The 14,162-nt window shown below is 39.9% G+C and overlaps 1 protein-coding gene across 10 annotated transcripts in view; it reads left to right on the top strand.

Moving 5' to 3' along the window:
- Positions 1-14,162, top strand: part of APTX (aprataxin) — a 35,629-nt gene that overhangs the window by 12,568 nt on the left and 8,899 nt on the right. For 3 of the 10 annotated variants that reach the window (XM_023524033.1, XM_011381387.2, XM_023524031.1), the window contains 5 exons: positions 10,731-10,799; positions 10,888-11,024; positions 12,186-12,232; positions 12,463-12,765; positions 13,380-13,439. In XM_023524033.1, coding sequence (XP_023379801.1) covers positions 10,892-11,024; positions 12,186-12,232; positions 12,463-12,765; positions 13,380-13,439 — 543 coding nt within the window. In that variant the 5' untranslated portion in view covers positions 10,731-10,799; positions 10,888-10,891. Of the gene's footprint in view, positions 1-5,209; positions 5,352-5,397; positions 5,444-5,463; positions 5,950-8,096; positions 8,182-10,730; positions 10,800-10,887; positions 11,025-12,185; positions 12,233-12,462; positions 12,766-13,379; positions 13,440-14,162 lie in introns of those variants that run through there. The other 7 variants (XM_023524032.1, XM_011381385.2, XM_011381388.2 and 4 more) reach the window with 7 other exon arrangements.

The raw sequence follows: 14,162 nt of genomic DNA, 5'->3' as shown, positions 1-14,162 counted from the left end.
TAAGGTATTACAATTGGCCAAGGCTTTAGCAGGGAGTAGCTCATTTATCTCTACAATAGAGGAGAGAGTTGAAGGGTAAGAAGTTCAATATTTTGCTGGTACAAGGCTGGGAATGAAGAGATGGTGGGAGGTAAGGCAGAAAAAGTTAGAAAAGCTTCCTGTGACTTTCTTTTTAATACGTTTATAAGACATTTTAGGAGAGACCACCACGGCATTCGTGATTTACACAAATAAGTGCAGAATTGAAATAAAAGTTCTGACTTGAACCATCAATGGTATGAATGTCAGTATTTGGGATTACAGTGACTATTCTCTAAACCCTTAGAAATTTAGAAATCCATGTGAGAAGTTGACCAGTCCTGAAAGCAGGAGTTGAAAACAATAAAGTGTAAATTATAGGTAGAAGATTTTAAAGTAAATTGTAGGGTATAGTTAATGAATATATTAGCTTGTTTACACTATGATGTATAGAAGAGAACTTCTCTATTCGCGTTGCAAATTATAGGTATGACTACCAAGAATGTGAAAAGATTATCATTAAAAAATTTTAATCAGAAATTATATATCTATTTCATCATGAAACCTAAAGTCAAAAAGGTAATATTCACAGAAACTCAAGTGTCTCACGAAAAATTTCAACGTTATATTTGAATATTTAGCCAAAATCAATGTTAAATACTTTTTTATTTTTCTTATATAATTATAAAAAAAGTAATGATTTTTTTTTACCAAGTTCCTCATAGACCTTAAGTTTACCCCAGTGTGCTCTGCAAATATGATTTAATCTTTGTGCCATGACATTAAAAAGTTGGGAAGCAGTAGGAGTTATTAACTTATCTAAAAAGAGAAGTAAAATGGTATCATTAGAAAACAGTCAGGAGGTGTGTTTAGGTTGGATTCCCCCAGAAGCAGACACTGAAGCAAGGATTTGAGTGCAAGTCATTTGTTTGGGAGATGATCCCAAGAAGTGCCATTTGAGGAGGGGAAGAGTGAGACAAGGGTTGGAAGGAAGCCAGGGTGCAGGTTACCACTCAAGGGAACTGGGGATTAGTCTTGCTGGAGAACCTCTGGGATACAGTAGAGTGTATACATGCTTTAAAGTTGTTTCACCGAGGGGTGAGAAAACCACTTTACCCATCCACTTTACATCATTTCATTACTGCTTCCAGAAGTGTAAAGCCTCTCACTTCTGGCCTGTATGCAGTCAGAGAAGGCCTTTTATACCAGAGGAAGCTTGCAGGCAGAGTTCTAGGTGTTTGCAGTGAGAAGTTTTTCGATATGTAAAACATGCAACTAAATTTGTTGCTCACTAGGTTTTGGTCCTATTCCACAAAGTTACTTTTATTATTTTGTATCTGACCTAGGTCTGCCTACAGAGAAGAATATGTCTTGTGTTGTCTAGTCGATGCTGCCTCCACAATATCTCTTGTCCAGGCTGCCAACATCCTTTGCACTAAACTCTTAACTGCCCTCAACCTTTCTGTTCTTGCCCTCCCCCTAATCCATTCTTCCTCAAAGCAGCTAGAGTTATCTTTATAAAATAAAAAATAATGTTATTCCCTGGATAACTAACTCTTCAGGGGTTTTTCATTGAATATAGTTTGAATCCATGTACAGTTCCTAAATGCTCATATCTCACCATTTTCCTTTCCCTGTCTAACCTTCAGCTCCACTAGACTTCTGTCACATCTGAAAGAATATGCTAAAGGCCCTGCTGTAGGGCTTTTGTACATGCTCTGTCCTCAGTGTAGATCATAGACTCAGAATATTATTTCACCAGGTCTTTTTTTTCATCTTTCAGGACTCGATTTATTTTCCTTTCCTCAAATAAGTCTTTTCTGACACCTCTCCTAACTCCCTCCCACTCTATTGCCTCCTCAAAAAACCAAACCAAACCAAACCAAACCAAACCAAACCAAACCAAAACAAAACAACCCTAAAAACAAAATGAATTTTCTTAGCTATACTCTTTCCTAGAACGCTATACTTTTCCTTCTGAGCAAACCTCTGAATCAGACCACTGCAGCCTCCCCAGGTTGGCCCTCTGGCTCTAAGTGCCTTTTCCTTAGACCAGAAGTCTTAAAGTCTCAAAGAAGGAAGGGCATTCAGGGATCCAGGCAAGTTACATAAATGAGTAGATGGAGACAGTGGCAAACTAGAGAGCACATAGCAGATACTCACAATTCTAGCTATTTGTTGTCAGAATTTGCTGGATTTATTGATTTTTTCCCCCAAGAGACCAAGAATCCTGATTTTCATGTGAGATCTTTTAATTTTAAGTGTTGGAAAAAAATTAACTCCCCGCCGCCCCCAAGCAGAATAGCTAAATCAGTCTTGAAAAAGAAGAAAGTTGGAAGTCTCATACCTCCTGATTTCAAAAGTTTTTACAAAGCTACCGTAATCAAAACAGGGTGGTATTACCATACCGACAGACATGTAGAGCAATGGAATAGAATAGAGAGCTCAGAAATAAACCCTTACATATGTTGTCAGATGATTTTCAACAAGGATTCTAAGATCATTCAGTGAGGGAAAGGACAATGTTTTCAACAAATCATGCTGGGAAAACTGGATATTCACAGGCAAAAGAATGAAGTTGGATCCTTACCTTATACCATATAAAAAATGAACTCAAAATGGATCAAAGACTTTAAACGTAAGACCTAAAACTATAAAACATAGGGGAAAATCTTCCAGTGATTTCTGAGATATGATACCAAAAGCACAGCCAGTAAAAGATAAATCAAAATTAAAAATTTATGTGCATCAAAAGTCACAATCTACAGAGTCAAAAGGCAACCTACAAAATGAGAAAAATATTTGCAATCATATATCTGATATGGGGTCAATATTCAGAATATAAAAAGAATTTCTACAGTGTAGCAACAACAACAACATAACCCAATTAAAAAATGGGCAGGGGACTTAAGTAGACATTTTTCCAAGGAAGATATACAAATGGCCAACAAACATGAAAAGATGCTCATCACTAATCATTAGAGAAATGCAAATCAAAGCCACAATGAGCTATTATTTCATACCCATTAAGATGACTGCTATTAAGAAGAAACCCCAAACTGGAAAATAACAAGTGTTGTTGAGGATGTAGATAAATTGGAACTCTTGCATCCTGCTAGTAGGAATGTAAAATGGTATAGCTGCTATGGAAAACAGTAGGTGGTTTCTTAAAATATTAATAATAGAATTATGACCCAGCAATCACACTTTTGGGTATATAGTCAAAAGAATTGAAGGCAGAATATTGAAGAGATGTTTGTACAACCATGTTCACAGCTGCATTACTCATAATAGTAAATGGTAGAAGTAATTTAAACGTCTGCTGACAGATGAATAGTTAAAATGTGTGTATTCATGCAATGGAGTGTTTAGTCTTAAAAAGGAAGTTTTAACATGTTACAAGTGAACGAAGCTTGAGGACATTATACTGAGTGAAATAAGGCAGTCACAAAAGAGAAAATACTGCATGATTTCACTTATATGAGATATCTAGAGTGGTCAAATTCATGGAAACAGAAAGTAGAATGTGGCTGCCAGGAACTGGAGGAAGGGGAAATGGGCTTTTGTTTAATAGTTTTGGTTTTGCAAGATTAAAAAGTTCTGGAAACAGATTTCACTGCAACATGAATATACTTAACTACTGAACTGTATACAGTATTTAAAAATGGTTGATAGTTTTATGTTATGTGTATTTTGCCACAAATTTTAATTTGTAAAAAAAAAAAAAAAAAAAGGCCGAGAAAGCCAAAAAAACACATTTATCATGGTATACAGTTTGAAGACTTTGTCTTTCATCAGTGAATCTCAAACTTGAGCATTCATCAGGATAACCTTAGTGAGCTTAAAACAGAATGCTGGGCCCTACAGAGATTCTGAATCAGTAAGCCTGGAGTGAGGCCTGAGAATATGCATTTCTAACAAGTTCCTAGCTATTGCTACAGATCCAAGGATTACACTTTGAGGGCCGCTACATTATAATATTGCAGACTACTCTTTGTTAATTTCTATGCATCTGTTTATGGTAAATCTTTGGTTCTGGAGTCTGTGAAAGTCTTAAGTGCCTGCCACGCATGCCCTTAGCTATGTATTATGCCATGTGCCCCTGCTTGTCTGGCCAGTAATATGCTGTAGCTAGAGGGCTGGACCTAATAGGCTAAGTGTGGAAACTTTGCCCAGTTTTGCATAATATATGGTGAATAATCCAATTAGAATAATCCAATCCAATTTTAAATGCAAGACACATAAAGACAGGTTAGTTAGAAATAGAGGCTAAAAGAAGCTTAATTTGAGGGAGCAAAACTGGTCAAGTACCCAGAATGGCCTCTTTTTGCCTCAAGAAGTGCGAACCACATCCACCACCATGAGGCCCTTGTGGCTGCTGAGATGCTTCCTGTGCTTCCCCACTTCTTGGTGTGACCCTAATATAATATAAACCTGCAGCTTCTCTGCTAACAAGGACCAGTCTCTTTCATGTTTCCTGGGAGATCCTTCCACCCTGTTTTGGTAGCTCTGATATCTCCATCATACCACCGAGTCTCTGCTTTTCTATAGAAGGAAACAGTATTCAACCTTGATCAAGAAATGTGACTCCTTAAGGCTCAGTTTCTACTGAGTTGAAGAAAAATTATAAACTATGCAGTCACTCATAAGATAGGAATTTCTTATCTACCAAAATGCCTTTGAATAATTGTTATATGTGATCCTTAGGGAACATCCTGAAATTGCTGTAAAAATTGCCAAACATTCATCATCCCAGTATCCTGCTTCTGTCTTCCCTGATTGCCCCTCAGCCAGTTCATTTGGTGGACAGCACTAAAAAAATCTTAGGTTTCTCCGCCTCTACCTCCAGCCTTTTCTCACCCGATAAAGAAAGCAGATGGTAGTTTTGAAAAGGAGCGAGTAAACAATAATAAAGTACTGTCTACAGCAAAACATGACCTTAAAGGTAGTGAGCTCCTTACGAAGAGAGTGTCAAGAGGTTGCACGGCTGCCTAAAAATGGCCACAGAGGAGACAGCAGCCTGAAGTCTCTTCTAATTCAGAGACTGAGAGGCAGTGAGTGACAGGGAAGCAGCTCGCGTAGATTGATGCTGAGGGAGCTCCTCCTCACGGGGATAACTGCCAGGAATCACACTTGGGCCACGCTCCAGTGAGGGACCAATTGCGGTGCCGCTTCCGGATTCGGACCGTGGGCGAGACCCTCTCAGCCAGTCATCGGGCAGACAGTGTTAATCATCCTGATTTCCCTCCGTCTTGTCTCTCGACGTAATCCCACAGCGCCGGAAGTAGTGCGGCACGGAGGAGTAACGTGAACTTGTCTGTCACCGTTTCTGGGTAAGCTTTTCGTAGGCCTACCTCTTTTGCTGGCCAGATTGAAATTCGCGGATGTGGACCTTAGGCCGGGTCTGCTACGGCCCTTGAGTAATGTACCTCGAAGAACGCTCTCACAGCTTTTTTTCCCCCGGCAGGAATTGCTCCATCCTCGGGCTCTAGGGCTCTCGGCTCCCCACTTCTCTCCTCCTCCCCTGGGCGGTGTTTTGGCGGCGCTCACGTTGGTTTCCGTCCCACTTCTCGTTTTTCCCCTGTGCCCCCGGCACTTGTACCTAACTTGGTCGCAAGAAGCAGGGAAAAGATTAGAAAGTGGTTACTGTCCAATCATGGAGGCGGCTCAGCTTGTCAGGATGGACACTGTTTCTTCCAGAAACGCTCCCTGAAAGGAATTTGTGGGCCTTTCACTCCTATAAGTCCTCAACAGGCCTTATAGAAAGGTCAGAAGAAGCAAGCCGTTTCTTATGCAGCCCAGTGATAGCGGTTCAACAAAGCAGAGATTTAATTTTCATTTGGAATTAATGTGGTCCACGTTTGGAGCCTTTTGGGAATTTGACTTATATTGGAGATAGTTAGAACATTTGGAACAGGAAAGACTGTTCAGGTGGGGAGACAATACGGATCTGTGCTTTTTCACTTTAGTTGCACAGTATGTGCTGTCAAATGATCTTTTTACGTGTCCTTAGCTGCTAGTTTCATCCTACCTTCACTGTTAACGAGCGATGTGTTGAATGCTTGCTTTTTGCCGGACACCAAGCTTTACATACTTTCTCATTTAGCCCTTGTAGTGTAGAGCAGTTATTAATATTGTTTATAGCTGAAGAAGGAAAGGCTTAGGTTAAATCTGTCTCAAATCACACAGTGAGTAAGCGGTGGAGCCACTATTTAAACTCAAACCAGTTGGACGTCACAGGCCTGCATGTTATGCACTATTCCATATTGATTTTATTCAATGGTTTTTTAAGCCCCCATACACTGTCGTAATATATTTTATGGAGAAGAATCAGGTCATTAGTTGTGCTTTCCCTCAAATTTCTGCTTCTGGTTTTGCTCTTACGAAGTAATCTTGATTTACACTTATCTTTACCTTAAGTCTCAGAGGATGAGCTGTATTCTCTGATCAAAGTAAATACCTTTATCTTTGCTTCTAACTTTTCTTTTATACTTCCACCACTGAGAGCTTGTTTTCATTTGTCTTTCCTGCCCCTGTCTACATCTCAGTCATGTATAAATAAGGTCACGTTTCTCATGTTCCTGACCATCCTTCACCCTCCCTCCCATCCCCAAATCTGAAAGAAAGAATAAGTTCTTGGTGATCAATCTTCCTTTAACTGTCATCCAGTAACTGTTCCCTTTTTAGCCAAACTGTTTTAGAGAGTATTCTAAATTCTGTCTCCATTTTCTAACTTCCCATTCCCTTCTACAGTTTAGCTTTCAGACCTATCATTCCCCTGAAATTCCCCTAAGGTCACCAGTTATTGATTATCAAACCAGATAGACATTTTAAAAATCATTGCTGGATCCCTTTGCTGCTTTTGAAATTCGATGATACCTCTCACTCCCTTCTTTCCTTTCCTTTCCAGAATAACACACTCAGCTGATTTATTCAATGAACATTTATTGTGATAACACAGATAAACAAGACAAAGTATCCTCCTTATGGAGCTTACATTTTAGCTGTTTCTCCATGTGCTACTCTCACCAGTCATTTCTTCTGTGGATAGTCTTTTTCTTCCTCTCCTAAATAATTGTATGTTTCCAAGGCTTGTGACTTTGGCCTATAATCTTTTCATTTTGTGTACATTGCCTGAATGAGCACATCACCTGGCTTGGTTTTAACCTCCTACATGCTCCCAAATAGAAGTTGTCAGCTTAGACCTCTTTTCTGAGTTTCACCCTTACCTCTGACTACCCTGCTGGACAACTCTGCAAGTCCCACAGGCAGTTTAAATTCAGAGGCCAAAAACTGAACTCAGCATCTTCCCTGAACTTACTCTTATCACATCCATCACTAAGTCCTAGTGATTTTACTCTCTAAATGTTTTTCAAATCTGTACTCTCTTCTTTGTTTCTGCTATTGTCCTACTTTAGACCTCATCATCTCTCACTTGAAATATGATGGCCTTCTAACTGATTTTCCCACCTCTAGTCTTGTTCCTACATATCTGTTCTCCACACTACCTACCTCCTTCCCCAAATGATCTTTGAAAACAAATCTGTATCAAAGTCCTGCTTAATAATCTTTAAAGAACTATTTGTTCATTCATTTGCTCTTTTCTCTCATTCAGCAAATATATATTGTTTACTGAATTGCAAAATCCATAGGAATTTCTAAAATTTGAGCTTCTCAGTTGTCTCCCAGGGCTCTGCTTCAGCTGGACCTGCTTGCATCTCCAGTCTCTTTACTGCCTCATATTTTAGGTTGCCCCAACACTGAACTGCTTCTTCATGTGTATTGTATTGTCTCTTTGTGCCTTTGCCCTTGGTGTTCCTTTTGACTGGAATCTCCTCTCTGATTCCTTTATGTACTTTCTGCTTCTCACCAAATTAGGCTGCCCCCTTTCACCTAATTAACCTGGTTTATATATAAGACTCATTTTAGGCCTACCTAATATGAGAAACGTTCCTTGACACTTCCTTTCTCCAAATCTGTTGTATACTCCGCCTTTGTGCTCCCATGATACCTTTTGCACAGACCAGTCATTATACTTCCCACATTTGTTATAATTGTCTTTGTGTTTCTTCCACAAGATTGAGCCGTTTGAAGGCAGGTGTGATGTATCATATAATACAAGTGAGATGTATCTCTTGATTCCCAGCACTGGAATGGCACCGGGTACATAGTGGGCATGCAGTAATTCTGACTGAATGATCAAATGAGCGAAGACAAAGGTATATGTGATTAAGGTGCAGAGATTAAGAACCTGTTCTTTGGAATTAATTCAAATCCTAGCTCTGGCACATATTGATTGTGTGACTTGAACACATTACTTATCTTCTCTGAGCCTTAAATTTTCTCTTGGAATGAGAGTTGTTGTGAAGTTTAAATCAGATGATATAAATAAAACATTTAGCAAGTGCCTAGCACATAGTATACCCTTGATAAAGGTATGCTGAACACCAGGAGATATAGAAGTGTAAGACCAGGCCTAACCCAGGGCAGTGATCTCCAGAGACCCTAGAATTTCTTTTTTAGTTTCCTGAATGGATGGGCAGTGATGCAGTCTGTTTACAAGGAGATTTTATTCATATCTGGAGAGTAGAATTACATCCACATTTAATTTTTAGAGAAGATAAATTGATTATACCTCGTAACAGGATGTAGAGAACAGAAGACAGCTCAGTGAAGGCCTCAGGGAAGAAGTGAGACTTGAAAGTTGTGAAGGATTTGGGTTTCTAGGAGGAAGGAAAGAATATAAACCAATACCAGGAGATCATATTAAGAATTACTTATTTGAGAGTAGTCTGTCATCACAGACTTATTTCTTGATGCCTAATGAAGATATACTTCTTAGTCCATTATCTGCTCATTCATCAGTTTCCAGTAAGTGCAAACAAGATGCCCATCTGAACACGACATTTAAAAGTGTGACTTGCCTTTAGTACCATCATCATTTGAAGCTCCAGATTTAGGATTTTAGATTTACAACTGACTCTTCATGCTCTGGCATCAGCTCCTTCACAAAGACGTACTGGATTGCCTTTTGGAGCTTACTCTGGCTCACATTATTTTAACAGCCTCCTGACTAATCTTTGACTCTGGATTTCTCCACTTCAGTTTTTTCCTGTTGATTGATCTCAGCTTTTCAGTCTAGTGTTCTTTCAACACTTCTGCCTTTTTTTGGTTAATCTCTAGGGTAGCTCCTCTGGGCCATCAACTAAAGTCTGCTTTCTACCCCTCACCCATGGCTTGTCATTGCTGAAATCTGTGCTGTCACTTGTGCGTTTTAAAATGGAATGTCCCTCTCCCCCACTCTTTTTCTTATCATTTCCCTTGGCTCTTGGCCTTTTCAAGTGGGTAGTTTCCGAAACCTTTCCTGACCCAATATCTATGACTTTGCACCCCCTGAGCACTCATATACTCACTTCGCCTTGCATTATCTTGTCTTTACAGTTGGTAATGAAACTCTGATTTTTAAAATCTAGTGTCTTTTCTCTCCCCTTTGGACACAAAGCTTGTGCAGAGGACCTGATAGGTATTGCCTTGCCTACAGGGGACATTTCTTAAAGAGAAGATATTAGAGGCCTGAGCATTGATAAGCTTAGGGAGTCTAGGGAGTCTAGGGAGGCATCTTGAAGCTCTAGTTCTGTCCCTGTCCATAATTCCATGCTTTACCTCCCTGGGTGATCTTATCTTCTCTCTCTGCCTCAGCTTCTATGAGATGTTGATGCCTCTCAAATATATACATTCAGTCCTTTCCTCTTCCTGAGCTTTATACCCGTACACCCAGCTTGACTCTTAGATCCTTCATAGTCAATTTAGTTGTTTCAATCTGAAATCATTCTGTCATCTACTGTTTATGCCCAAAGTAGGTCTCCTTGTGTATTCCTCATTTTGGTTAACGGATATTTCCATATTAGAAATCCAGGTTGGTATCTCCTTTTACTCCTTTGTCATTCCCCAAAAGCAGTCAGTAATTGTGGTTTCTTCTGGCTCTTCTTTCTCTCCATCCCCTTTGTTCTGCCTTTGTTCAATCAGAATTTTTTGTCTCTCTCTTCTGCTGATACTCTACATTGTTTTTCAAAAGAACACCAACATTTCCACTATTGTGCAGGTTGTGTATTGCCCAAAGGTGCTGCATTCAAACTTTAGAAATTGTAGGTTTGTATATTTGTTACGACAATCTTCTGTCAGATGACAGTAAAATGTGTTGTTCTAACATCAGTATGTTATGATGGGAAAGGGAAACCTTCTAATACACATAAAGGTGTCTGTGGACTGAGGAACATCCTCTGTTCTTACGTCTTTAGTTCTCTGCCAGGGAACATCTTCATGCTTTAAAACCCGGCATAAATATCCCTTATTCATGCAACCTTTTTTGATACTACCTGAAAGAGTCAGTTATTCTTTTGCCTGTGCTAATGCTATATTTGTTTTTTTTTTTTTTTTGTTCTTATAGTGCTTATCACATTACATTTTAATAATTGTTGTATGAATCTATCTGCCCTGTTGTACTCCAGGCCTCTAAAGGATTAGGGACAGTGTTTAATCATTCTTTGATCCTCGCGTGTAGCCTAATGTCCAGCACATATAGTATACCAATAAACAAAGCAAATATTAGATTGTTTAGCATGATTCAGACACAGAGGTGAGTACTTCATCTGCATTATCTTACTTAATCCTCACAACAGCCTCATGAGGCCTGTCATTATCACATTTTACAGGATCACATTTTACAGGGGAGGAAATTGAGACGAAGGAGGTGAAGTCACTTGCCTCAAGATGAACAACTGGTAAATGGCATATGTGGTGGTGCCGGGGTGTGACTCTGGAAGACTTGTGCTGGTTTTTCCAGTGACTCTCTTCTGTTTTGTCTCTCAGAGTAATGATGCGGATATGCTGGCTGGTGAGACAGGACAACCGGCACCAGAGAATCAAACTTCCACATTTGGAAGCAGTCATGGTTGGGCGTGGCCCAGAGACCAAGATCACTGACAAGAAATGTTCTCGACAGCAAGGTAACTGATCACTTTTGTTTGCCATAAAGAAAACTCAGGAACTGAGCTACCTATGTCAACACCAGGGTCCCATTCACTCTTGACTCTCTGAAAGCAGTTACTGTTTAGTATTGGGAACAGGCAGGTCCCATCCTGTTACTAAGTCCTGCACCCTACTTTGCCTAGAGATGGTCCTCGTTGGGCAATGAGACAGTTGAATTCTGGAGTCACCAGGCTGAAACCATGTAGGGTGGCATCTTTATAAGACTATAGCATCCAGCTCTTGAAATGTCGTTTCTGGGATTTAATGAAATGAAAGTCCTAAGGGAAAAGGCTTACCATGTACCTCATTTTTTACCTGTAAGTTTCCAGACACGGTCACTCCTATGAGGCCTCCCACCTGTAGTGTATTCTCTGTAGCAGGATTTCCCAAGGCTTGCAGTCGGCAGCACTGATAATGGGTTTTTCCACATGAGTTAATCTAAACAGGGGAAAAAAGCCAGGCTTGAGCTTGCTGGGCCCAAGATACAGAAGCAGATACTTCTTGCTCTCTGTCCCCGTTGTCACAATAGCAACTGTAGGGACGATATGTCAGCCTGTCCTCTGCCTGTCCTCCCTGAAGAGCAGGTGTCTCTTCTGTGTCTCTTCTTTGCTCCCTGTTGTACCCCAGAAACCGTTCACATAACTGAACATGAATGTTTAATGTCACTTCTCCCGCACATGCTCAGACTATTCTGTATGAATAGTTCTCTTTCTAGAATATTCTTACCACTCCTTCTTCCCAAGGCCAGCTGAACTTATATTTTCCAACAATGTATCATTTGTCTCTTTCTCTGTGGAAGACATCTGATAGTGTTATATAATAGTGGAAGCCTGATTTAATTCTGAGCCCAGAGCTTGTGAGAGAAGTGGGTCCCCTTACCTGACTGCAAAATCTGTGATGCCAGATGGGCCAAGGGCTTTGGAATAGGAGGGCTTGTAGGGATTCAGTAAAGCTGCCTCCTAGGGCTATTAGCAGTAGCCAGAGGAGTATGTACACTGTTGATATTTTATGGAAGGATTTGGAGCCTCAGCCACCTGCATAATGGGCAGTTTTGCTCATAGGCCTTTGAAGAAACTGTCAAGTTGCATCCTGGAGTGAGGCTTCATCGTTTAACTTTTAAATTTTTAAATCTCTTTCAGTACAGTTGAAAGCAGAGTGTGACAAAGGATATGTCAAAGTAAAGCAGGTACGTCTTTTTGTAACTTTCCATTTCATACTTGATGATTTTCTTATGCTGTTGACTTAAGAGTGTCTGTGCCAGCCAGTAAGGCTTCTCTGTCATGTGTGGAAGTGACAGAGTACTATAAGTGAACATTAAGCATGGTGCCTGTCATGAGTAAGTGGTTAACATAGCAGTGGCTATATTTGTAATGGTGTTATGGCTATTATTATAATTATTTTCTTATTATTTCATAGGTAGGGGTCAATCCTACCAGCATCGACTCAATCATAATTGGAAAGGACCAAGAGGTAAAGCTGCAGCCTGGCCAGGTTCTCCACATGGTGAATGAACTTTATCCATATATTGTAGAGTTTGAGGAAGAGGCAAAGAGCCCTGGCCTGGTAACACATAGGAAGAGAAAGAGGTCCGGCAGCAATGATTCCATAGGAAGGGATGCTGCCCAGGAAGCTGAGCTGAGCACAGGACTGGAATCTGGGAGTCACCCTAGCCAGTGCTCCGTACCCCCAAACAAGGGGACAGATGCATCTACCAAAAAGGTGAGGGTAGTGTATATAATAGACAATGTGGAGGTTAAATGAAATATAACGACTGCTTAATTGTTTAGTACACTGTAAAGCTCAGACATGCATAAAGGGTTATTTATTAACCAAGACAAGGGTTATTAACCATGATTAAAGAGACACTTGTTTGTGTTACCAGTCACTTGGGTGAATGTTGCTTTATATACTTTTCTCTTGAATTCCTGAGGTAAGCCACTTGAAGGTAGGGCATTATGGTAGTGTACTTAATATTGAACTACTAAAATGATATATCTAGAAGGTTAGCTTTGGAACACTTTTAATAGGTCATGGTTCACATCCTGATGTCAGAATGGAAACCTAGTCAGGCTGAGATGGAATGGGAGAGGGCAGAAGAGGATGTGATTCACACTCTGGCATTTCTAGTCTCTGTCTAGACATGCAGCTCTAAATAAAGGGAGAAAATGGGGATGGCTTATAGTTACAAAGGCAAAAGATTGAAATAAAGAGGATAATTTTTAAAAACCTTATTTCTAAGTTTGGTTGGACTTCGCTGACATGTAATGTTAATTAATGCCAAGTTTAACTATTGCCATTTACAGTTTACATTGCCCCCCCCCCCTTTTTTTAAGGAATATTCAAGCCACTGGAGTCAAGGCTTGAAGATTTCTATGCAGGACCCCCAAATGCAGGTCAGAATAAAATTTGGGCATTGAAATTCATTTCATGTCTTAATTGACTTACACAGAGGTCATAACTACAAATGAACTCAAAGGAGATCAGTCCTTTTGAATGAGATTCGTTTTATTGGGCTATTTTGTGAGAATAAGTGGCTTTTCCCATTGTCAGTAAGTGAGCACCTGGAATTCTTTGGAGAGAAACTAAGTTCTTAAAATGAATATCTCCTTTGTCTTGTTTGTTTTAAACATCTGGATACAATTAAGGGATGTTTTGTTAACCTTACTATGGTCCCTTTCAAGGGAACATCAGATAATGTATTTTCACTGTAGTCACTGGGCAACCTTGGGCTTAATAGTCAGGCATCATCCTGGGAGGAGTCTTTTTGTTCTTTTTGAATTACATCCTGGGGTGACAAGGAGCTAAATCTGATAGAGTTTCTTGGAACACATGTCCATATGTCATATGGTCTGCTGTGGTAGAGTGGAGATTCCTACAGGGATTTCACATTAGATCCTGAGGAACTACTTTGTACTGGGCATCTTCTGTGTATTCTGTGTAGTGTGGTAATTGAAGACACACATTAGAGTCAACTTGATCTGGGTTGGAATCCTAGATTTCCTACTTAGTAACTACGTGACTTTGTGCAAGACATCTTATCTGAGTCTCTGTGCTCTCATCTGTCAAAATTGTACTTTTATCTACTAAAATCTTTTGTAGAAGACTGTGGTGAGAAT

Source organism: Pteropus vampyrus, unplaced genomic scaffold (genome assembly GCF_000151845.1).
Source record: "Pteropus vampyrus isolate Shadow unplaced genomic scaffold, Pvam_2.0 Scaffold436, whole genome shotgun sequence".
In the NCBI taxonomy this organism is placed as follows: Eukaryota; Metazoa; Chordata; class Mammalia; order Chiroptera; family Pteropodidae; genus Pteropus; species Pteropus vampyrus.
The sequence above is the reverse complement of the archived record's forward strand: the minus strand, read 5'-3'. Positions and strand labels throughout refer to the sequence as shown.